The sequence below is a fragment of the Lontra canadensis genome, unplaced genomic scaffold (assembly GCF_010015895.1).
Source record: "Lontra canadensis isolate GAN:19392208 unplaced genomic scaffold, GSC_riverotter_1.0 scaffold210, whole genome shotgun sequence".
NCBI classification, from domain to species: domain Eukaryota; kingdom Metazoa; phylum Chordata; class Mammalia; order Carnivora; family Mustelidae; genus Lontra; species Lontra canadensis.
The window spans coordinates 1,179,607-1,204,736 of NW_022631204.1; the positions used below are offsets into that span (position 1 = coordinate 1,179,607).

Consider the following 25,130-nt stretch of genomic DNA (forward strand, 5'->3'; position numbering starts at 1 on the left):
ATGATAAAAAGACTGTATTAAAAACACAATAACACTCATTTCCAGTAAAAATGGCAATATCAGAAAATTTGACAATACATTGTTTTGGCAAGAGTGGGGCAAAACAGACACTCTTGTACTATGTTGCTGGCATTATAAATTGGTATAACTTTTGGAAGGCAACTTATCAAAAACTTTTAAAGTACATATGCCTTTTTAGTGGTAACAGAAAACTCAACTCTAATAGGCTTAAACAATAAAGAGAATTTATTGGTTCATACAAATGCAAATTCCAGCAGGTGAGAGAACTTTGCAGTTGATTTGATTCCATGGATCAAAAGTATCACCAAGGACCTAATGTCCTTCTGTCAGATCTGTCTTCCAAAGTGTGAGCTTCATCATAAATTTGACTTCCTTCTTGGTAGCAAAAGGGCTGTAGTTAGAAGGCTCCACATCAGCCACACCACACTGTCTAAAAGAAAAGACAAAATTGGCTTGTTATCTGTCTCAGAAGAGCAAAGAACAAAACCAAAACCAAAACCTTCTCCCATATACTTCAACAAACATCCTCTACCATTTCATTTACTTGAACTGGGCCAATGGCCCATTCTTGAACAATCTCCTTGACAGGAGAATGGTTTGCATTCATTGGCTATGACCTGGATAGTCAGAACCAATCACTACGGCATGGGAGATGGGTTTACCCTGATTGGGTTAGGAGGGTGGTGCCCCCCAGCCAGAAGCTGGGGCTGAGATCGATTCCACCCCTTCAAACTTTATGAGCACTAAACAATGGGGAAGATGTAGAATGGAAGCTGGGCAGGGAATCACATCGGCCACTAACCACTTTGATCCAGGAACCATACTTCTAGGAATTTATCCTATAAATATACTGGCAGATGTATACAAATGAAGTGTGTATTACACACTTCAATTATTAGTATATTATATTACAAAGGAGGCTACGTGTAATAACAAGATATTGAAAACAATGAAAATGCCTGGAACTGGTCAAATAAATGATATAATCATAAAAAAGAAAAGGCAGCTGTAAATGTATTATTATGACACAACCTCAAAGATACGTTGTGAAAAAAGCAGAGTGAATAGCCTGCTGCCATTTGTGAACAAAAGGGAGAAGAAATGGATATAGGTATATAGATACAGATAGATTTTTAAGGGGAAGGGGGAAGGTAAATTTGTTTTCATCAAAGTATCTGCCAGATAGAGATACTCAGACACATGTACACACACATACACCCATTTATACTTGCATGTGCATGACGTGCACAGAATGTATCTGGAAGATTCACGAGAAATGACACTAGCGGTCGTCTCTGGAAAGAGAACCAGGGGAACAAGGGACTAGGAGTAGGGGTAATATATAACTTTCATTGTATATCCTTTTATATTGCTTGAATTTTCTTACCATGTGCATGTATTTTTAGTTAAAATATGTATTAACTACATGTTTCTATGTGTTACCTGTCAGATTGGCAAAGAAAAAAATACTTAATAGTTGGCAAAGATGGTGGGAAACAGGCCCTCATGTATATTGTTATTTAATACAATACATCCTCTTTGAAGGCAATTTGGCATTATTTATTAAAACTAATAATGCACGGGGTGCCTGGGGGGCTCAGTCAGTCAAAGGCCTGACTCTTGATTTTGGTTCAGGTCATGATCTCAGGGTTGTGGGATCAAGCCCCACGTCAGGCTCCACACTCAGTGCAGAGTCTGCTTGTCCCTCTCCCTCTGCTCCTTCCCCTCCTCGTGCATACACACACACTCTCTCTCTCTCTCTCTCTCTCTCTCTCTCAAATAAATAAATAAAATCTTAAAAGGAGCCAGCCTTCTGTGGTGCTAGAAATGTTCTGTATTTAGACCTGGGTGGGGGCTTTTACATAAATGTATACACATATAAAAATATATACTTGGGGTGCCTGGGTGGCTCAGTGGGTTAAGCCTCTGCCTTCAGCTCAGATCATGATGTAAGGGTCATGGGACTGAGCCCCACATCAGGCTTTCTGCTCAGCAGGGAGCCCGCTTCCTCCTCTCTCTCTCTCTCTCTCTCTCTCTCTGCCTACTTGTGATCACTGCCTGTCAAATAAATAAAATCTTTAAAAATATATATTTATATTTAAGATACATGCATTTTACTAAAATATAATTTATATACCTCAATACATGAAAAAAAGGAATGAGGTAGATTATACAGTGATATGGAATAAATTTCAAGATATATTTTAAGTGTGTATAGTGATATATATATATATATATATATCCATACACATATATATGGTACACTGAGAGTAGAGGAAACAATGAATAACCACAACTCTGCTGCGTAAGTGCTGGAACAGATTTTTGCTCTGAAGTCATCTGATTTCTGGTGGCCTACAGCTTAAGTCTATTTATTTATTTATTTATTTATTTATAAAGATTTATTTATTTACTTACTTACTTATCTGAGAGAGATTGAGTGGGAGGGAGAAGGAGAGAGACTCTGAAGCAGAAACTCCCCCTCTCCCATGCTGAGCACAGAGCCCAATGTGGGCTCGATCCCAGCACCATGTGATCATGACCTGAGCCAAAACCAAGAGTCAGATGCCTAACCAACTGAGCTACCCAATTGCCCCCCTCCCCCACAGCCCAAGTTTGAAAGGCCCCATCCTTACAGGTGATGTCCAACTGGAGTTCAGGTGAAGAAGAGAGAAAACAGCAGGATTTGAAGAAAAAAATAGCTGAGAATTGATGAAAGATGCCAGTCTCCAAGATTTGGAATCCCAAACAGGAAAAAGAAACAATGAAAGAAATCTGTACCCAGACACGTTGTAGTGAAACTTCAGAACACCAAAGAGAATACCTTAAAAGGAGCAAGAGACTTGGTATCTACTTATGAAAGTATACAACACTACCTATGACATATTCTTGCCCCCCAAATGAGGGAAAAAATAGAACCTGAATCTAAATCTAATCAAACTTTAGATCTAATCTATATTAGGAAATAAAAAGAACAAGGGAACAACACCACAGGGATGCAATCACTAAAATTCATTCTATAGGAAGCACTACAGGATGAGCAACCCAGTTTCTTCAACAAATAAATCCCATGGGAGGAAAAAAAGGAGGGGGAGAAGGAAGGGGTACCTATAGATTAAGAGATTTAAGAAACATCAACCAATTGCAATGTATAGTCCTCCTTTGGAGCCTGACAATCCTTGACAACAAACTCAAAATAAACACATAAATGTTTATGAGACAATCAGGAAAATATGAACAGTAACTGTAACATTTGATGATAATTAAAGAATTATGATGGGGCACCTGGGTGGCTCAGTGGGTTAAAGCCTCTGCCTTCGGCTCAGGTCATGATCCCAGGGTCCTGGGATCGAGCCCCGCTTTGGGCTCTCTGCTCAGCAGGGAGCCTGCCTCCCCACCTCTCTCTGCCTACCTCTCTGCCTACTTGTGATCTCTGTCTGTCAAATAAATAAAAATCTTTAAAAAAAAAGAATTATGATGATGGGCGCCTGGGTGGCTCAGTCATTAAGCGTCTGCCTTTAGCTGAGGTCATGATCCCGGGGTCCTGGGATCGAGGTCCACATTGGGCTCCCTGCTTGGCAGGAAGCCTGCTTCTCCCTCTCCTGCTCCCCCTGCTTGTGTTCCTTCTCTCTCTATCAAATAAATAAATATAAATCTTTAAAAAAAGAATTGTGATGGTTTTATTCCAATGTTTAATGAAAGTCCTTATATTTTAGAGATACATACCAAAATGTTTATGGATAAAAGGAAGTAATAGGGGCGCCTGGGTGGCTCAGTGGATTAAGCCTCTGCCTTCGGCTCGGGTCATGGTCTCAGGGCCCTGGGATCGAGCCCCGCATCGGGCTCTCTGCTCAGCGGGGAGCCTGTCTCTCTCTCTCCGCCTGTTTCTCTCTCTCCCTGCCTCTCTGCCTACTTGTGATCTTTTGCTGTCAAATAAATAAATAAAATCTTTTAAAAAAAGGAAGTAATACAATGTCTGATATTTGCTTCAGAATAACCTTGGTGTGCAGGTGGGAGAGCAGGGGTTAGGGGAATATAGATAAAACAAGAGGGCCGTGAGTTAATAATCATTGAAGCTCAGTGACAGGTACATGGGGATGCAGTATACTATTCTCTTTACTCTTGTATTTTTGAAATTTTCCATAATGAAAGCAGGAAGAAAAAGCTAAAAAGAAAAGATAGTGGGGTGCCTGGGTGGCTCAGTGGGTTAAAGCCTCTGCCTTCGGCTCAGGTCATGATCTCAGGGTCCTGGGATTGAGCCCCACGTCGGGCTCCCTGCTCAGCAGGGAGCCTGCTTCCCCCTGTTTCTCTGCCTGCCTCTCTGCCTACTTGTGATCTCTATCAAATAAATAAATAAAATCTTTAAAAAAAAAGAAAAGATAGATTACCTACAAAGAAAAGACTGACAACTGATTTATCAACAACAAAAAACCCCCATAGTATTTAGAAGGTGTTTATAGTATGACACTCTGTGTAAAAAAATAACATATATATATATATTATGCTCAGCAGGGAGCCTGCTTCCTCTCTCTCACTCTGCCTGCCTCTCTGCCTACTTGTGATCTCTCTCTGTCAAATAAATAAATAAAATATTTTTAAAAAAGTATTTTCTCAGTAGGCTAGGAACAGGAGCATTTATAACTTGATAAAGAGTATAGATAACAACTGTAATCAAACTCAATAGCGAGGGGCGCCTGGGTGGCTCAGTGGGTCAAAGCCTCTGCCTTTGGCTCGGGTCATGATCCCAGAGTCCTGGGATCGAGCCCCGCATCAGGCTCTCTGCTTGGCAGGGAACCTGCTTCCTCCTCTCTCTCTGCCTGCCTCTGCCTACTTGTGATCTCTCTCTCTCTGTCAAATAAATAAATAAAATGTTATAAAACAAAACAAAACAAAACAAAAAACTCAATAGAGAGATATTAGTAGCATTCCCCTTAAAGTCAGAACAAATCAAGAATATTCACCTCTTTTTACAAATACTACTACTCAACATTGCTCTGCAGGTTCTAGTGAAAACATTAAGACAAAAGAAGATAAAAGTTATAAATATTGTAAAAAAAGAGTCATAAAATGTTCTTCTTTACATAGGCTATATAATCTAAGAAAATCAACTGAGAAATAATTTTAAAAAATTTTAAGATTATTTATTTGACAGAGAGAAAGAGAGGGAGAGATCACAAGTAGGCAGAGAGGCAGGCAGAGAGAGAGAGAGGGAAGCAGGCTCCCCGCTGAGCAGAGAGCCCGATGCAGGGCTCCATCCCAGGACCCCGAGATTATGACCCGAGCCAAAGGCAGAGGCCTAACCCACTGAGCCACCCAGGTGCCCTGAGAAATAATTAAAATTAAACAGGAAAAGAGTTTGTTTGAAATCAATAACTTCTCTATACAAAAACTTTTCTATATGAAAATATCCATTTAGAAAATATAATGGGGAGGGGCACTTGGGTGGCTCAGTTGTTAGGAGTCTGCCTTCAGCTTGGGTCATGATCCCAGGGTCCTGGGATCAAGGCCCACATTGGGCTCCCTGCTCAGTGAGGAGTCTGCTTCTCTCGCTCTCCCACTCCCCTTGCTTGTGTTCCCTCTCTTGCTCGCTCTCTGTCAAATAAATAAATAAATAATCTTTTTAAAAAGATTTATTTATTTATTTATTTGACAGGTAGAGATCACAAGTAGGCAGAGAGGCAGGCAGAGAGAGTTGGAAGAAGGCTCCCTGCTGAGCAGAAAGCCAGATGCGGGGCTCGATCCCAGGACCCTGGGACCATGACCCGAGCTGAAGGCAGAGGCTTCAACCCACTGAGCCACCCAGGCACCCCTAAATAAATAAAATCTTTAAAAACAAAAAACCACATAATAATAAAAAAGAAAATATAATGGGGAAAAAGATCCCATTCATAGTAGTGGGAAAAAAAAAATGACAGAAGTAAATCCAACAAGGAATGTACAAAAAGGGGTGCCTGTGGGGCTCAGCCAGTAGAGCATCTGATTCTTACCTTAGGGTTTTAAGTTCAAGCCCCACGTTGGATGTAGAGATTACTTAAAAATAAAATCACACAAAAAAGATATGTACAAAACATTTACATGAATAAAACTACAAAATATTGCTGAAGGCTATATGTATGAAGATCTGAAAAATAGATAGATGCACAATATTCCTGAATGAGAGGTTTCATAATTGAAAAAAATTTCAAATAACTACAAGTTTCCATAACAATCTCATTGGGATTTGGAGGGGGGGCTAGGGTGGGAATACCAGACAAGCTGGTTCTGAAGTTTATCTGAAAGAATACACAGAAAAAGACAAGAAACTTTTAAAAGATAGAAAAAAGAAATAGGGGAAGACTTGCCTACCCAACATAAAATTACTATATAAAAGTGTGATAAGCTTCAAGAATAGACAAATAGGGGCGCCTGGCTGGCTCACTTGGTAGAGCATGAAACTCTTGATCTCTGGGTTGTGAACTGGAGCCCCATGTTGGGTGTATAGATTACTTAAAAAAATAGACAAAGAGGGACGCCTGGGTGGCTCTGTTGGTTAAGCCGCTGCCTTCGGCTCGGGTCATGATCCCAGGGTCCTGGGATAGTCCCGCATCGGGCTCCTTGCTCAGTGGAGAGCCTGCTTCTTTCTCTGCCTCTGCCTGCTTGTGTTCTCCCGTGCGCTCTCTCTCTCTCTCTCTCTCTCTCTGACAAATAAATAAATAAATAAAATCTTAAAAAAAATAGACAAAGAGAAAAGTAGAACTGAATAGAGAGACAGTTACATGTGGGAATTTATCTATTTTTAAAGTAACCTTGGGGCGCCTGGGTGGCTCAGGGGGTTAAAGCCTCTGCTTTCGGCTCAGGTCGTGATCCCGGCGTCCTGGGATCGAGCCCCGCATCGGGCTCTCTGCTCAGTGGGGAACCTGCTTTCTCTCTCTCTCTCTCTCTCTCTCTACCTATGATCTCTCTCTGTCAAATAAATAAATAAAATCTTTAAAAAAAAAAAAAAAAAAAAAAAAAAATAAAGTAACCTCTACACCCAAGATAGGGCTCAAACTTACAACCCCAAGACCAAGTTGCATGCTGGTCTTGCAACTGAACCAGCCAGGCACCCCTTATGTGGGAAGTTAGTATGAAAATATAGCATTTCAGAATCCTTATGAGACACTACTAAAAGTATACTAATATATAAATTATGTACAAACCCAAAGGACAAAAAGTTCCAGGTGTTCTCTAGAACCAGGAAAGCCATTTGAGAAATGGTACCTCAAATAGTAACTAGGAAGAAATTCTGGTCTAGTGCAAAGGATACAGAGCCACCCAGGGGGCGTAAGTCCGTTAAGCGTCCATCTCTTGATCTCAGCTCATGTCTTGATCTTAGGGCTGTGAGTTCAAGCCCCATGTTGGGCTCCACACTGGGCATGGAGCTTATGTAAAAAACAAAACAAAACAAAAAAAAAAAACTGGAAAAAAAAAAAGGATACAGATGAGAAGGGGCAATTTCACCAGTAAAACTATGGAAAGGCTCCAAGATCCAAGACAACAAGAGTATGAATGACACATGGGGCTGAAAACTAAGGTAGTTAATTTACTAATTATTATTATTGTTGTTATTATTTTTTAGAGAAAAGCAGGCTCCCCGATGAGCAGGGAACCCAATGCAAGGACTTGATCCCAAGACTCTGGAATCGTGACCTGAGCCAAAAGCAGACACTTAACCATCCAGGCGCCACTGAAAACTAAGTTTAACCAAAAGTCTATATATGGATATTCAGTAAAAAAAAATGCTCACCCCTTGTTTTCCTTTAAAGATTTTATTTATTTGTTTGACAGAGTACAAGTGGGGATGGGGAGAGGGAGAAAGAATCTCAAGTAGACTCCCCACTGAGTGTGAAGCCCCACTTGGGGCTTGATTCCAGGACCCTGAGAGCATGACCTGAGCCGAAATCAACAGTCAGACACTTAACCAACTGAGCCACCCAGCCACCCCTCACCCTTTCTTGTAATCAGAGGAAATGCAAAATAAAAATGAGATACCATCATTGGCACATCTGGTTGGTAAATATTTTTTAATTGATAACAAAGTATTAATGAGGGTATTAGGGAAACTGGTACCTCAAATATTGCCAATGGCCATGTAAATTGGAATCATTTTTGTGGAGGGAAATTGCATAACATCTATTAACATTTTTTTAAATTTATTTTTTAAGTAATCTCTATGCCAATGTGGGGCTCAAACTCATGATCCTGAGATTAAGAGTCACATGCTCTTCTGATTGAGCCAGCCAGGCGACCATCTATTAACATTTTAGATATATAAAAATTTGTATCCTTCTTTCTAGCAATCCCACTTCTAGGAATCTATCTTTAAGAAATACTAGCACAGGGGCGCCTGGGTGGCTCAGAGGATTAAGCCTCTGTCTTTGGCTCAGGTCATGATCTCAGGGTCCTGGGATCAAGCCCCGCATCAGGCTCTCTGCTCAGCAGGGAGCCTGCTTCCCCCTCTCTCTGCCTGACTCTCTGCCTACTTGTGATCTCTCTCTCTGTCAAATAAATAAATAAAATCTTTAAAAAAAAGAAAAGAAATACTAGCACAAATAATCAAAGATACATGTCAAATGATTTTCCTTGCTGCATAATTTGTAATAACAAAAACCTGGAAACAACCTAAGTATCCATCTGTAGGGGAACAGATAGATAAATTATGGCATATATATACAATCAAGTACAATACAGTACAAAAAAGAATGTCTGAGATCTGATATGGAAATATCTTCAAGGACCATAAAGTGACATATTTAATGATTAAGCAAGCAATGGAAAAATACTATAGAATGATTTCAAATTGGGGCACCTGGGTGCCTCAGTGGGTTAAAGCCTCTGCCTTTGGCTCAAGTCGTGATCCCAGGGTCCTGGGATCGAGCCCTGCATCGGGCTCCCTGTTGGCAAGGAGCCTGCTTCCCCCCACCTCTGTCTGCCTCTCTGCCTACTTGTGATCTCTGTCAAAAAAAATATAATAAAATCTTTTTTTAAAAAAAGAATGATTTCAAATTGGCCAAAAAGAAAAACAAATTTCTCCATATGTATATAGATAGCCACTTGGACTTTTACTATGTCCCTACATGTTATATGCCAATATGTTTGCAAATGCATAGAAAAGGATATACACCAAACTAACAGTGACTTCCTCTGTAGGATAAATTTAAGGGTTCAAATATTTTATTTTCCATTTTATTCAACCTCTGGAGTTTTTGTTTTTTTAAAGATGAAAGTTGAATACTTAAGTGTCACATTGATGAAGATGATACTGAAATCTATTTTCAGTGCTGACTTTTCTCATGAATTCCAATTTTACATTTATAATTAACCTCCTGCTAGCATTTCTACTCATGTTTTGCCATAATTTCAAGCTCATATCTAAAATAAAATTATCAGAATTTTCAAATATTACTTCTAGTTCTTACTTCTCCTATTTTTGTTAAAAGCACTCACCTTCTACCTATTACTTAAACTTGAAGCCTTGGAGTAGTCATCTCATACCATTCCATCCCATATCAGAAAAAAAAAACTCTAAGTCCAAGGTTTATTTCTTTTTAAATAATATCTTACGTGTCTCTTTCCTGTCTATTCTTTGCTACTCTAATTCAGGCCCTTCGTTCAACAAATATTTATTAAGCATGTCTCATATATGTGCTAGGCAGTTTTAGGTTCTGGGAATAGCATGTAAGTACAGATTTATATTCCAGTGAAAGAAATAATGTACAAATAAAAAACTGATTGGGGGCACCTGGGTAGCTCAGTGGGTTAAAGCCTCTGCCTTTGGCTCAGGTCATGATCTCAGGGTCCTGGGATCGAGCCCCGAATCAGGCTCTCTTGCTCAGCGGGGAGCCTGCTTTCCCCTCTCTCTCTCTGCCTGCTGCTCTACCTACTTGATATCTCTCTCTCTCTGTCAACTAAATAAATAAAATCTTTAAAAGAAAATAAAAAACCGATTATACATTAATAGTGTTAACATTTTTATAATGCTTACCCTATATCAGGAACTATACTAAGCTCTTTAGATATGTTAACTCATTTAATATTACTAATGACCTTATGATATAGGCACTATTATTAATCCCATTTTACAGTTGGGGAAACTGAGGCACATAACTCTTAAGTAGTCTAAGGTCATATAGCTAGTAAGTGGAGAAGTCACGATTTGAATCCAGGCAGGCTGATGTTATAGTACGTCCTCTTAACTGTTAATGCTATACTGTTTCTCATGTAAAGAAACCTCAGTTGATGATAAAGGCTATGGGGAAAATCAAATGGGGTAATGTGATAGTAACGTGGAAAGAAGGTGCTAATTTAGAGGTGATGGTCAAGAAAGCCCTCTCTAAGAGGTAATTCTTTTGTGGAGGAACTTGAGTGGTTTGACCTGTAAAGCTTCTCACTGTGGGTTTTGCTGATTACACAGGCATTGTGCAGTTCCTCTATTTCCTGCAAACTGGCAGCTGGATCGAAAGACTAAATCAAACTTGGCTTCCATCTCTTTGGTATGACTATAGGATGGACACAATGTCTGACGTCTCTTACTAATCTTAAAGCACTTAAAGCACTCTCTTTATAATCTTAAAACTGTTGATGCTTACTATTTATAGCTATTTATCAAGGATTGCCAAAAAGTGATGTTCTGATTTTATTATTTCTTTTCATTCACTGGAATAGTTTTGCAAAAAGACGTACCACTCCATCTATCTTGTTACCCAATTCAGATAGGAAAGGCAGGATAAATTCTTGATTCTCTCTTGATTAATTAATTTTCAAGATAATGAATTGGTTACCTATCATGAGCTGAAATATGAATGAAAAGAAGGAGCCAGCTATTCAAAAACCTGGAAGGAGACTATTCCAGGTAGGGGGATCAGATATTACAGAGACATCGAGGAAGGAGTGAGTTGCGTTAAGTTTAAGAAACACAGAAGAGCATGGCCACATTACTTTCATTCTTACCTGGGGACTATCTTGTTACAGACTGATTATGTCCCCTTACAATTCATATATTGAAACCCTATCCCTCAATATGATGGTATTGGGAGGTAGGGCCTTTGGGAGGTAATTAGGATTAGATGAGGACATAAATAAGATTAGTACCCTTTTAAGAGTCATGAGAGAGCTTGCTTCCTTTCTCTGCTCTCTACCTGGTAGAGGGCCCTCATCAGAACTCAACTGTGGAGAAGTAAATTTCTGTTGTTTATAAAATACCCAGTCTATGATACTTTGTCACAGCAGCTTGAATTAAGACATACCTCTTACATCTATGACTCCTTCCTCCATTTTGACTACCATGCCCACTTAGTCTGCAGCCTTAACTTTCTCCCCTGGACCACTGCCAATTATCTTCAATTAGTTTCACTGCCTTCAACTATCTCTTCCATCCTACTCAATTAAATCCTTACTCATCAAAAGTTTTCAGTTTGGTGTATAACTATTTTTGGTGACAATGGATCCACAATTACAGAGGTCACTGGCAAAATAGGATTCATTTAGTGGAGGGAGGTGTTTGTTGGAAAGTACTGCTGGAACACCAAAGAACATGGGCTTTGTAGTCAAGACCTAGATTTGTGTCCCAGGCTCTGATACCTGATAGCTGCTTGACCTGGGGAAAATTATGTAACCCCCCTGAAGCTCAATTTCTTCGTGTTTTATAAAAATGATAATAAGGGCACCTGGGTGGCTCAGTCAGTTAAGCGTCTATCTTTGGCTCAGGCCATGATCCCAAGGCCTTGCTGAGCAGGGAGCCTGCTTCTCTCTCTCCCCTCAGGTTGTGCTCTATCTCTGTCTCTCTCTCCCAAATAAATAAAATCTTTAAGAAATTATAATAATAATAATGCTTTTAATACACTGTTCTGAGAATTAAATATATATTCTCATTTGAGATACATGTATATATTATATAGAGATAGAAAAAGATAACAGAATAGACAGATTTATTACAGTGCTTAGATCACAGTAAAGGCTCAATAAAGAATAGTTTAATTTTTTGCTACTCCTCCCATCATGCCTCTTGCAGAAGCTCCAAGTTCAATGATGAATTCCTCCCTAAAACCCCAGTCATTGCTAAGGGCTATTCTAGAGCCATTTGAGAATATCCAAAACCTAAGGACCCTGGAGTCCTAGAAGAGTCCCTTTGCCAAGCCTATCTGGGAACCAATGAAGCCCTTGGTTAATCACTCATATCACACATTGATGTAACACTTCTCCAAACAACTTCTATGTCTCTGATCTCTTCAACTCTAATCTCAGTGGAACCCTTAGGTACTTTACCTCTCAATTTATCCAGATCAGTTATTATTTCCCAGTTATACCAGATTCAGTGTTATGGTCTTTTGGATCCGTGCTTCCACTGTCCTCTTTCTTCCTTTCTGCTCCCCAAATCCTAGAACACTTGCTACAGGAGAGCAGAGCAGACCAACATAAATTCATGCTATCCAATTTCAAAATGGCCCTTGTAGCTGCTCAGCAACTCCTTTATTTGTCTCATACGTTCCCTGGCACTGTCCCCGCAGAGGCTGTTCCAGACCCTCCTCATTCTACTCAATCTCCCTGCTTCTACTTCTACCAAATTCATAGCAGACATTTTCATCAAATTAACTGTCCCTCCTGCAACAAATCGGTAATATCTTTCTCCCTTCCAGCCCTGTTCTCTGGATATCCCTTCCTGGAAAAGCAATCTGTATTTTTTTTTCTTTAGGTTTTATTTTTTTAGAGAGAGAAACTCAAGAGACTGCGTGCGGAGTACAGAGCCTGACACAGTGTTCAATCCCTGTGACCCTGAGATCACAACCTGAGCCGAAACCAAGAGTCAGATGCCTAACCAACTGACCCACCCAGGTACACCAAGCAACCAATATTCTTATTTATCCTTTTAGAGATATTTTATGATTCCACAAGCAAAAGTATGGAAAACAAAGAGCTTGCACTGGCCATTAAAGAGAAATAGGATTTGGATAAATGGAGACAAAGGAGATGATATTCCAAGCAGAGGAAACATCCTGGGCAAAGGCACAGAGCGGGGAATGAATGGATAAGATATATTTAGAAAACAGGGTATAGCAAGTAGAGTAATCCCTGGAGAAATAATCCCAACCGCCGCCTCAAGGACTCCATCTTCTTTTCCAGCGCTGACTTCAGCCTGATCCCCACTTCCTTGCCTGCCCTGCTCAACATACCAGCAGAGTAGAAATCTGACACTGCACAGCCCCTCACCCATCCTATCTTGCCTGGACCTCTGTTACTATTTATTGAGCTCTGACCCCAACCATCTGTTTCAGTACTGCTAAAGAGTCCTAGCTCTTTCCGCTCTTTCCTGAGTCACTTGCCAAGCCAGACACCTTCCACTTCTTTGGGCACATGGACAATTTCTCCATCCCACTGAAAACAGGACAACGGATATAGAGGATGCATGGTACAGACACTGATTTTACCAACATACATAACAGAGGTCAAGGAAACATTTAAAACTATACAGCAGAGATGCAATCAGCAAAACCCAGACTGTGTGAAACTACTGAAAATAATCTGATTTCCTCAATAAAAAGCTGTAAGAAAAAAAGGAATAAGAGGGAATCTTTAGTTTTTAAGTGATATATGGGGTGGCTGGCTGGCTCAGTGGGTGGAGCATATGACTTGATCATGAGTTCAAGCCCCACAGTGGGCATAGAGCTTAATTTAAAAAGATAGATAAAAGTGACATACAATACATATCCACCAATCAAAATGTGTAGGCTTTATTTTGATACTGATTCAAAAAAAAGGTGTAAAAAATTCTTTTGACATTTATGAAACTACTGGAAATTTAAATACTGATTGGCATTTAATGATATTAAAGGGAATATTGCTTGTTTTTGTGTGTGAATGGTATTTTTTTTCGAAGATTTTATTCATTTACTTGACAAAGCGAGATCACAAGTAGGCAGAGAGGCAGGCAGAGAGAGGAGGAAGCAGGCTCCCCGCTGAGCAGAGAGCCCGATGCGGGGCTCAATCCCAGGACCCTGAGATCATGACCCAAGCCGAAGGCAGAGGCTCAACCCACAGAGCCACCCAGGCGCCCTGTGTGCTAATGGTATTACAACTATGATTTTTCTTAAAAAAGAATCCTTACCTCTTAAAGATACGTGCTAAAATATTAAAGTATGGAATGATATCATGTCTGGGATATGCTCCAAAATAATGTGGAAAGGAGGAAATCAGATGAAAAAAGTATGTGAGAATTGATACTAGTTGAAGCTGAGTGTGTGGCAAATGGGGTTTGTTATGCTATTCTGTCTACTTTTGTATATGCTTTAAATTCTCTACAGGAAAAAAACCTTTAAAATAATGTTATTGAATTGTCAAGCATCTCAAGAAAGTGTGTGTATTAGTCTGAAGGAGTGGAACAGGAGGAGCTGGAATTTGAGAAGAGGAAAATCTATCTGTCAAGAGCCTCTGCGGGGACAGTGCCAGGGAACGTATGAGACAAATAAAAGAGTTGCTGAGCAGCTGCAAGGGCCAAGGTGAAATTGGACAGCAAGAATTTATATTGGTCTGCTCAGTTCTCCCTGTAGCAAGTGTTCTGGGATTTGAGAAGCAGAAAGGGAGAAAGCGGACAGTGGAGGCAAGGATCCCAGAAATAGTAACTCTGAATCTGGTGTAAAAGTTGTTTGGAAAGGTGTTATATCAATGTGAGGTATCACTGATCCACCAAGTGCTTTGTTGTTGCCTAGATAGGCTTGTCAAAGGGACTCTGCTAGACTAGAGTGGCTTGGTGTTATGCTTGGCATCTAAGACCCCTCTTCTAAGACTCCAGTTGGGTCCTTAGGATTCGGATATTCTCAGATGGCTCTAGGACAGCTCTCAGCAATGAATGAGTTTTAATCAGTAGCTATGTTACTTCAAGCAAGCTATTTCCTGCCCTGAGTCTTGGTTTCCTCATCTATAAAAACCTGGGACAATAATACCTACCTCACAGAGCAGGTGTGAGAATTAAGTAAAATAATGTGGGTGGAAGTGGTTAGCACAGTGGCATTCTATACATGATGCTTTATTCCTTCAGCAGGTGAATACAATCTCCCTTAATCCTAGAGCTAAGGCAATGAATGGTATGTTAAACATGTTATCACTAAAACAACAACAACAACAAAACATGTTATCACTTTGTGGACTAGCAAAACCTGAGTGTCAAGAAAATCCCATTTTATTATTGAAACATTATAAACAGGATATTGAAGATGTGTCCCTCCTAAGAGAAAAAAACACCCTAACCTAATAGTCTGAAGTGAAAGCTTTTGGTGATGAGAAAGAAGAGTAATAGTAGTACTATTAATAGCAAACACTTATATAGTACTTACTATATATGCCAAACACTGTTCTATATATGTGTTAGCTATTATTACTGTAATATACAAATCTGGACCTCAAAGGAAAGCTATGACCTAGAGATAAACATGTGTGAGTCATCTGGATGTGGGTGGTATTTGAAGTCACGGGCATAACTGAGAATGTCTAGAAGAGTTATATATAGGAAGAGAGCAAACTAGGTCTAAGTCCTGAGGAACTTCATCATTTGATGGCCAGGTAGAAAAAGAAGAGCCTGCCTCTCTGCTCAGCAGGGACCCTGCTTCTCCCTCTCTCTCTCTCTGCCTGGCTCTCTGCCTACTTGTGATCTATCTCTGTCAAATAAATAAATAAAATATTTAAAAAAAAAAGAAAAGAAAAAGAAGAGCCTGCAAAGGAGACTGAAAGGAGTGGCCAGATAAGTAGGAGGACAACCAAGAGGAGCCGTGGGTCATAGAAGCCAATGTATTGAATGTATTTCAAGGAAGAAACCATTATGAGTGTCAGTTTTTGCTTGTGAGATCAAGTAAGACAAGGACCAAAAAGTATCCACGGGATTTAGTGACTTGATGGCCCAAAGTGACCTCATCATCACAGATTGAGTGGGTTGGAAGTCAGATTAAAGTGTGTTTTGAAGGGAATAGGAAGGTGGAAATAAAAAATGAATAGTTATTTCAAGAAGTTCGGGGGCGCCTGGGGGGCTCAGTGGGTTAAGCCTCTGCCTTCCGCTCAGGTCATAATCTCAGGGTCTTGGGATGGAGCCCTGCATCAGGCTCTCTGCTCAGTGGGGAGCCTGCTCCCCCACCCCCTCTTCCTGCCTCTCTGCCTACTTGTGATCTCTGTCAAATAAATAAATAAAATCTTTTTTTTAAAAAAGTTCACTTATAAAGGATAGAAAGGAGTTAAGTAGCAGTTGGAAAGGGTTATGTAGTCTAGTGAAATTGTTTTTGTAAAATCGGAGACTTGAGCATGTTTAAAGGTCAATGAAAATATCCAATGAGAAGGAAAGGTTGAATAAACAGGAGAGAGAAAGGATAATTAATAGTGTAAAGTTTCTGGGAAGGTGTGAGGGAACAGGATACAAAGCACAATGGGAAGACATGAGAAGTGTAAAGGAAGTAAGGAGAGGATTTGCGCCAATGTGAGCCGATATGTACATGTGATGATAGGAAGTAGGGAAGTAAATGAGATAATGCATGCAAAGCACTTAGCATAGTGCCTGACAGGTTAGTTTGTATGAGAAACAGTAGCTATGGTTATTGTTGTTGTTATTATTGTTAATGTTATGTACCTGTTTGAAACTTTCTTACATTTTAGGCTTTGGACTGTGTAAAATAAGTATGCTACTTTATTAATTCTGTAAACTTGAAATTTTATAGATCAGGTTTATATACAACAAGGGTTACTTGAACTTTCTGATTCTTCACCTTCATCCTCTCCAGGAATTCTGGGTAGTTGCTGGTCCCCTGATTTTGATAAGATAGAAAAAAGTTGTACATTTAAGATCAGTGCACTTTCTGCACTTTTCTATACACATTCTACAGCTCTAAATTTTTAAAATGTCCATCTAAGCCCCTATTGATGTCAACTCACCTGTAGAAAAATGACATTAAAAGTAAACTACTGCCAGGGTTTGAAAGAACCTGAAAGGTTCAGGTCAAAGGGGAAAATTTATTTGCACTTTAAATCTGTAGAATGAGAGCAGAGAAATGAGCCAGAAATGCTGAATATCCTGAAAGTCCAGGAAGCCCCTTTAATTCTGATCAAACTTCTCTGTGAGATAGAGATGCATTCCTTGGATGCATTCTCCAATATCCCCTAATCTTGCCTCAATCTCCAAATTCTCAACCATGCTATCCTGTGACCCCTTTCCTTTGCTACCCATGTCCATTCTCCCACCTCCATTTTACTTCTAGCTCCCAATGAGACGTTATGTTCCTTGAATCTGAACTGAGAGAAAAGGGTGCTATGAAAAGAATTTGAGATCATTTTGAGGCTTGGTGAAACTTCGTAGTGTGAAGTTTCTTAGAGTTTGAATCTCCCAGATTCCTGGCCACCCTGTTGAGGGAGTAAATCTGACTCAAGGGAGACTCAAGAGATTATCACTCCTCTAATTAAGAATCCACATTTTATTTATTTATTTATTTTAAAGATTTTCTTTATTTGACAGACAGTGATCACAAGTAGGCAGAGAGGCAGGCAGAGAGAGAGGGGGAAGCAGGCTCACCACTGAGCAGAGAGCCCGATGCAGGGCTCGATCCCAGGACCTGAGATCATGACCGGAGTCCAAGACAGAGGCTTAACCCACTGAGCCACCCAGGTGCCCGAATCTACATTTTAATGAGGCACCTGGGTGGCTTATTTAAGCAACTGCCTTAAGCTCAGGTCATGATCCCAGGGTCCTGGGATGGAGCCCTGCATTGGGCTCCCTGCTCAGCAGGGCATCTGTTTCTTCCTTTTTCTCTGTCCCTCCCCACTGCTTATGCTATTGCTCACACTCTCTCTTTCTCAAATAAATAAAAAATCTTTTAAAAAAGAATCTACATTTTTAAAAGGCCTATACTGCCTTTCTCTTTTTAAAATTTTATTTTATTTAAGTTCAATATAGTGTGCTATGAGTTTCAGAGATAGAGTTTAACTCTAACTCTCTTTTAAATCATGTTCAAAATCCTTAATCTAGAATTTTAGCCTCCTCCCAATCCAGCTTAACGCAACTAACTTTTTTGTTCCCTCCCTTAAACACATCCTCTGATATGTTAGCAGTGGTTACAAACAGCAAAGGGACTAAACTTGGAAGGAGTCTAAAGAGTAACATTTGGGGCACCTGGGTGGCTCAGTGGGTTAAGCCTCTGCCTTCCACCCAGGTCATGATCTCGGGATCCTGGGATGGAGCCCTGCATCGGGCTCTCTGCTCAGCGGGGAGCCTGCTTCCCCCTCTCTCTGCCTGCCTCCCTGCCTACTTGTGATCTCTCTCTCTCTCTCAAATAAATGAATAAAATTTTTTAAAAAAAGAGTAACATTTACTTTTTACTTTACATACTTCTGCGCTGAGTATTTTACATTGAGTGATTCCTGAGTGTTACTTCAGGAATTTAAAATAAAACACAAAAAGTAAAACAAAACACCTTCCAGCCTCAGCTTGGCTCTCCCCACTCTTCCATACCCATCAAAATTTCTCATTTCTAAAAATTTCCATTCAAAACTTATTTCTTACCCCTTACATTTTTGGTCAATTGATTTTCAACTAGGGTGCCAAAACACCCAGTGGGAACAGAATAGCCTTCTCAACAAATGATGCTGGGACAACTAGATATCCACATGCAAAAACATAAAGTTGGGTCCCTACCTCATGCCATATACAAAAAATAACTCAAAATGGATCAAAGACCTAAATGTAAAACTATAAAACCCTTCAAAAACATAGGAGCGAATCCTCTTTATGACCTCGAATTAAGCAATGTTTTGGTTATCAAAAATATAAGCAACCAAAAAAAGATAAATTAGACTTCATAGAGGTTAAAGATGTTTGTGTACCAAAGGACACCATCAAGGAAGTAGAAAGACAAAACAAAGAATGGGAGAAAATATTTCCAAGTCATATATCTAACAAGAGATTTGTCTCCAGAATATATTAAAAAAATTCTTACAACGCAATAAAAGACAACGTAGGTTAACAAATGGGCAAAGGACTTGAATAGACATTTCTCCAAATAAGAACACAAATGGCCAATAAGCACATGAAAAGATGCTCAACATCATTAGCATTGGGGAAATGCAGTTAAAACCATAATGAAATTCCACTTCACACCCATTTAAAAAAGAACAAATAACAAGTGTTATTGAAGATGTGGAGAAACTGGAACCCTTACACTGCCGATGGGAATGTAAAATGGTACAGCCCCTTTGGAAAACAGTCTGGTAGTTTCTTAAGAGGTTAAAGTTACCATTTGACCCAGAAATTATACATCTAGGTATATATCCAGGAGAAGTGAAAACAAAAGTCCACATAAAAATTTGTATATAAATGTTCATAGGAGCATTATTCAGAATAAGGGAAACAACCCAAATGTACCTCAGTTGACGAAATAAATATAATGTAGTATAGCCACACAATGGAATATTATTCAGCCATAAAAGGAATAAGGTAATGATACATGTTACAACATGGAGGAACTGTGAAAAGATTATGCTAAGTGAAAGAAGCCTCTTACAAAAGCCCACGTATTATATGATTCCAATCATATGAAATATCCATTATAGGAAAATCCATAGAGTCAGAAAGTAGATTAGTGGTTGCCCACAGCTATGATTTTGGGGGAATACTGATAGTGGCTGGGTACACTAACGGGTACAGGGTTTCTTGTTGGAGTGATGAAAATTGAGAGTGGTTGCACAACTCTGAGTATACTAAAAAAAATCACTGAATTTTACACTTTAAATGAGTGAATTGTATGGTATGTGAATTGTATCCCAACATAGCTGTTAAAAAACATTCTTCCATGGAGCTTTCCCTTTCTATTATAGTCTACATTAATCGCTCCACTCTCTCTCAACAACTATAGGTCTTAATAACTGTACTGCACAATTTAACACTCAGTTAAAACACCTGATAATGTTTATTATTATTTCATGTGGATTAGTCTGTCAGCCAGACTATAATTTTCCTGAGGGGAACAAATAAGTCTTTTGTTTCTCAGACAGATAGCTCTAAACTGGAAAAAAAAATAAATTTTAAAAAAGTAAAAAAAAAAAAAAAAGAGTGTTATGGTTCTTACTGAATATTAAAAAAAAAAAGATAGCTCTAAACCACCTAATACACAACTGGGCACACAATAAGTATTCAGTAGATTACCTGGTGATTATAAAGAACAGATTGAATGTACATGTGCTTGTTTTCACACGTGTGTTAAAGACACACAGAAGTTGGGAGGAATGAATACCATCTTAGTGAGGTGAGAGAACGACACTATGTAAAACTGCAGAATACAAGATTTATTTAAGGGAAAAAACAGCATGGTTTGGACACTTTTGTTCTCCCCTCCTTCAGCCTGCTGTTGCTCAATGACACCACATGGCCAACCATATCCTGGTCTCTGAGATTCTAAGGGAATCACTGAGGTCTTATCTAGATACTTGACTGGTGTCACTATTCCCCCATTGCTTCCTCCTCTTCCTCCTCCTCTGTCCAGCTCAGATCATCATCTGAATCCTCAGATTCTTCCTCATCCATCTCTAACCCAACCCCTGCCTTAGCCTTCTCAGCTAGTGCATCGGGGTGCTCCAGCTGGGCCCAGGATCCTGGGTCAGCCTTGACCAAGGAGATTTCAACCCGAGATGGCATCAAGGAGACAGAGCTCTGCTCCACGTTTATGACCTGAGGAGGAGGAAAAGATAGAGGAACACAGAAGAAGAAGAAAATGAGGAAATCAAAAGGATTGGGGTGAGGGTGGGGTAGTAATTAATGACAAAGAAAAATAAACAAATGTAAGGTGGGCAAAACAAGATGGGGAGGAATAAAATGAGATAATAAGAAAGAGAGAAGGAGGAAAGGAGGAAGAGAAGAAGGAGGGGAGAGAAAAAGGGGAGAGAAAGGGAGAGAAAGACTAAGCAAACGAAGAGAAAACCTCTACTTTCCCACTAGAGTTCCTTCCCTCAAGAGACCCGCTATTCATTCCAGTCTGGCCCTTCCTTTCACCCCATGTTCCTCCCCCTCCTGTGTCCCTTATCTTCACTTACCCCCCAGAGCTTCATCTGTGCCTGGAACACACGGTTACCATCAAAGACAATGTGGACATGAAGCTGAGAGGAAAGAATTACAGGGGTAGTAACAATCCCAGAAGGTAAGAACAAGTTATTACAAGAGAACCAGCCCAGAGGTGTGAGCCCTATATCCACAGGTCAGCCAGATAGCCCTGACCTACTAGCTCTACCCTCCTCTCAGGGGACTATGGAGCCCACATGTTCGCTGCATACAGCAACTCTGCCTGTAAAACTGTAGTATCACCCAATTCACCAGCCTCCCATCCAGGATCAGACAACTCCTCACCTCCGTTTGACTGGCCTTCACCCAGTTGAACGCAGGAAGTGGAATCTGGCCATATACAGTCACCACTACTAAGGACTCTGTCTGATGCCAATCATGACGGCAAGATGCTGGCAGCTAAAGAGAAGATGTGAAATGTGTGTGGTAAGAACGAACGCTTAACCCAAGGAAAGTTCTCAGGTGTGTCTAAAGAGACACAGAATCTCAGAAAAGATTAATACTACTTCATATTGCAAAGCCTTCAGGCTGCTGAGGATAAGGAACAGAATCTTACTTGGTTTGTACAAAAGGGAGGAGTTAGAGAGCTTGGCCATGAGGTACAAGGAGGGGAAATTATTTCTGAAATTGGGTTCTAATCAAAAGTTTGGGAAAGCTGGGGCTTACCTGCTTCCCCCAGTCATGCCTACCAACTCTGCATCCTGGCTGTGCCAGGAATGCCCCAAAATCCAGGGTCTGGATACCACAACAGCTCCAAGACTTCATCCTGAGGTAGGAAGATAATTCAACTGAATCTCTTTTCCCCTCCCCATGAGCCCCCATGCCCCCCTTATCAACAGTGGGAGAAACTGGTCTTATAGACCATACCCAGTCCCCTCTCTCACCCCTCATGGAATCGAGGTGCTCCTGGGTGGTAGGTACATGGAGTAGCATCACTCTCAGGGCTTTGGTAAATCTAAGATGGGTAAAGAAGAATCAGAAGAATCAGGTCATTCTAAAGTATACCCCACACACCCTCATATCTGTCATCCCAGGTATAGTATCTCTCAGCTACATGATTGTACCCCCTATAAGCTCTCACTCACAGCATCACATCCTGGATTCTGGCAGCTGGAACCAGTCCGGATCAGACTACTGTCAAGTCCTAGGCAAAGGAAACAGAGTCAGGAACCTATCTATTCCCTCCACCTAATTGCCACTTGCACTAAATTCCAGTCTGCAAAGCCTGTCCTACTGAGGACCCACTTACCTGTTCCAGGTTCCTGGTCCAATTCCTTCTGTTCCAATGCCATTTCCAGGGCTTGGGATATATTTAGTGGAAGCAGCTTTGGAGGAAACTCTGACCTGGGGGGTATGGGTGGGGTGATTTAGTTCTGACCCAATAACCATGATCATCAGCTCCAACACTCCCACCAGTGGTAATGGTGTCAAAGAGATCTGGTGAAAGTGGTGGCAGGGTTGGAAAAGTTGAGTAGCAACTCCATTGCCAATAACCTTCTTTGTGGACATCCCAAGTCCCTGAACCCTGGGGAAATCCCTAGAGCTTTTCTGCCCATCTACTCAGTTGCTCTCAATCTAACATTGCTCTGCAGAACTCCCATCATATCCTCATCCTCTTCTAATTGTGGACCTAACATGACTTTCTTCTGTTCTTCATGCTACTTCCACAAAATTAGTTTATTCTCTACGGCCTCTTGGCTGCCAATACTGCATCTTTTTCTTGACCTAAAACTCATTTTAACGTTTTCCATAATGAAAAAAAAGTCAGGTCATCCTCAACAATCTCTCTTGTATTATAACTAAGTATGTATTTATGAGGAGCTATCTACTCTATTGATTCTAAACACCTATCCCATCACCCCCACACCAACCTTAAAGCAAAGACATTATTTCTGGATACAAATTTCCCCCAAGGTATAAAATATACACAAAACCCTGACACTTGCCCCATCTCATATCCCTAGTCCCCAAGCCCCAGTGACCCATTAATCACTTCTAGGAAACTCCATGAATGTAGGAAAAACCCAGGGACTTTCTCCTCTTTACTTGGGCCTCTCCCGACGCAAAGTCTCTGCTGACTTTGGAATCGTATTCAGAGGTTTTTGCTCCTGAAGTGAACTGCTTGTGGCAGGCACCTCAGGTTGAGGGGCCTCAGGGAGCTTCTCAGCACAGTGTGGTCCCACAGTACAGCCCTAGTATAGATAAGGAAAGAAGGATTAGGGATAGAATCCTTCTATTAGGGACAGAATCCAAGGAAATAAATAATTTACCTTGATGTTTAAGAATTCAGAGAAATCTACAGTTCGCTTCCGGCAGCAGGACCAACCCTGGTAACAAAAGACCCAGCTCAGCTTAGATTCCTGGGTATATTTCCTTTGGGAAATGGTCTTGCTATCCCTTCTTGCCTACTCCTCACCTTAAGTGCATCGTGGAAGATTGGGACCCCAGGGTGATGGCAACAGGAATCTGTGGATACCAGCAGAAGGATCAAGGAAAGGCAACTATACCAAATATCACTACTCTTACTTCTTCCCCAGATTTATATGCTCATGATTTTTCTTTAGAATAAAAAATAAAACTGAAGACCCCCCAATTAAAAGTAGGGCAGATACACTGTATTTCTCTGCTCCTTTAACATTCTGCCCACAGCTGACCACTCCCCCAGCAATTAAGAGCCCCCTGGCAAAGTCAGAATTACTCACCAGGAAGGTTGGCATTGGGGTCAAAGTGCTGCCCACAGCCTTTGTTACGGCAGAGTAGAGACATGGAGGCCGTTGGTAGAATTACTGAAAGGGTATCTCAAGGAGTCTGGCTGCCGAGTGGGGAACACCTCTTAGTCTGGAGGCTTTTAGCTGCCTGCAAGGGCCAGCTGTTTCTATCTTTAGTTCAGGAGGCGTACACCTCCTAACATGGGCAAGGGAACTTTAGTTGGTCTTCTCAACCAATAGGAGCACGCTCAGGAGCATTTTAGCTCTGGGGCTCAAGAAAAAAGGATCAGGCAGACTAGGACCTGGAACTTGGGTGAGGTCAGCTAATCACTGCTGAGACACTTTTAGATTTACCAGGCCAATTCCAAGCCTCTGACATACCAGCAGCTGCTCAGAAATGAATCCCAATTCCGAGACCCCTCCCAGCTCAATGAAGGTATCCCAGTTCTTCCAGCTCATTTTCTTCCTCTTTCAAGCAGCAGCTTTCTGCTCATCCTGATTGCTTCTGTATACCAATAGCACCAATCTTTGTCAACCACATAAGCCATAGTATGCATCCAACCTCCCAAGTTTGCCCAAATGGATATACATACTTTTGAGCAAAAGGTGATAAAGGATTATCCTCATGGAACCTATGATTATCTCGGGACAGAACTCCCCTCCCTCCATTCCCTTTCAAAAATAGCACAGAAATTTAAAAGGCTTAAAACGTATTTTAATAAGTTGATGCTGTATTACTGCTCCATTTCTCAGAAAAACTCCAAAGATATCAGGGACAAATCAAACATGGTACACCAATAAAAAAAAAATGCACAGCATAACTACCTAAGATAGGCAAGGCTAAGAGCTACTGTCCGACCTTCAGCATACAGCAACCCTGTTCCCAAGATTGTACTAGGCCTATCAAGAAAAGCTGTGAACAGCAACATCATAGACACAAAAGGGCCATTCCTGGGTTGTCCAAACCCAAGAAAAAAGATGGAGGCAACTTAACACAAGATTTTTTTAAAGATACACTAAAATGAAAATCTCTAAGAGAAAATGTCTTCCTTAGGACATGAAGGGGTAATATATGGGATATAACAGAACCGTATGTATGTTGTCTGTGACCTCTGTGGACATTTGCCTGAATTCCCACCTGTGAATGAATGGAACAATGGGGCTAAGGTCATTGGGGGATTTGTTTTTGTGGTGTATGTGGCAGTGTCTCTGGGGTTGAAGGGTATAATGAGAAACCAAATAGAACAGGATGGACAAAGAATGGAATGATCAAGATTAATGGGGGCTCTAACTGGATCCATTTTGCCATG

The 25,130-nt window shown here is 40.6% G+C and overlaps 1 protein-coding gene across 5 annotated transcripts; it reads right to left on the reverse strand.

The window, feature by feature from the left end:
- Positions 1 to 223: 223 nt before the first annotated feature.
- On the reverse strand, positions 224 to 24,622 carry ITGB1BP2 (integrin subunit beta 1 binding protein 2). Of its 5 annotated transcripts, none has more exons than XM_032848860.1 (12): positions 23,815 to 24,622; positions 23,529 to 23,578; positions 23,383 to 23,439; positions 23,159 to 23,304; positions 22,362 to 22,456; positions 22,198 to 22,256; positions 21,997 to 22,067; positions 21,779 to 21,878; positions 21,398 to 21,511; positions 21,088 to 21,150; positions 16,779 to 16,817; positions 224 to 447 (listed from the first exon to the last, which is right to left on the reverse strand). In XM_032848860.1, exons 1-12 carry the CDS (start codon positions 23,876 to 23,878, stop codon positions 334 to 336), a joined length of 972 nt encoding a protein of 323 aa, XP_032704751.1. In that variant the 5' UTR covers positions 23,879 to 24,622; the 3' UTR covers positions 224 to 333. The 5 variants fall into 5 exon arrangements, with proteins under 5 accessions (XP_032704751.1, XP_032704749.1, XP_032704752.1 ...); XM_032848858.1 differs by having other exon boundaries at positions 16,764 to 16,817; XM_032848861.1 differs by lacking the exon at positions 16,779 to 16,817.
- Positions 24,623 to 25,130: the final 508 nt, after the last annotated feature.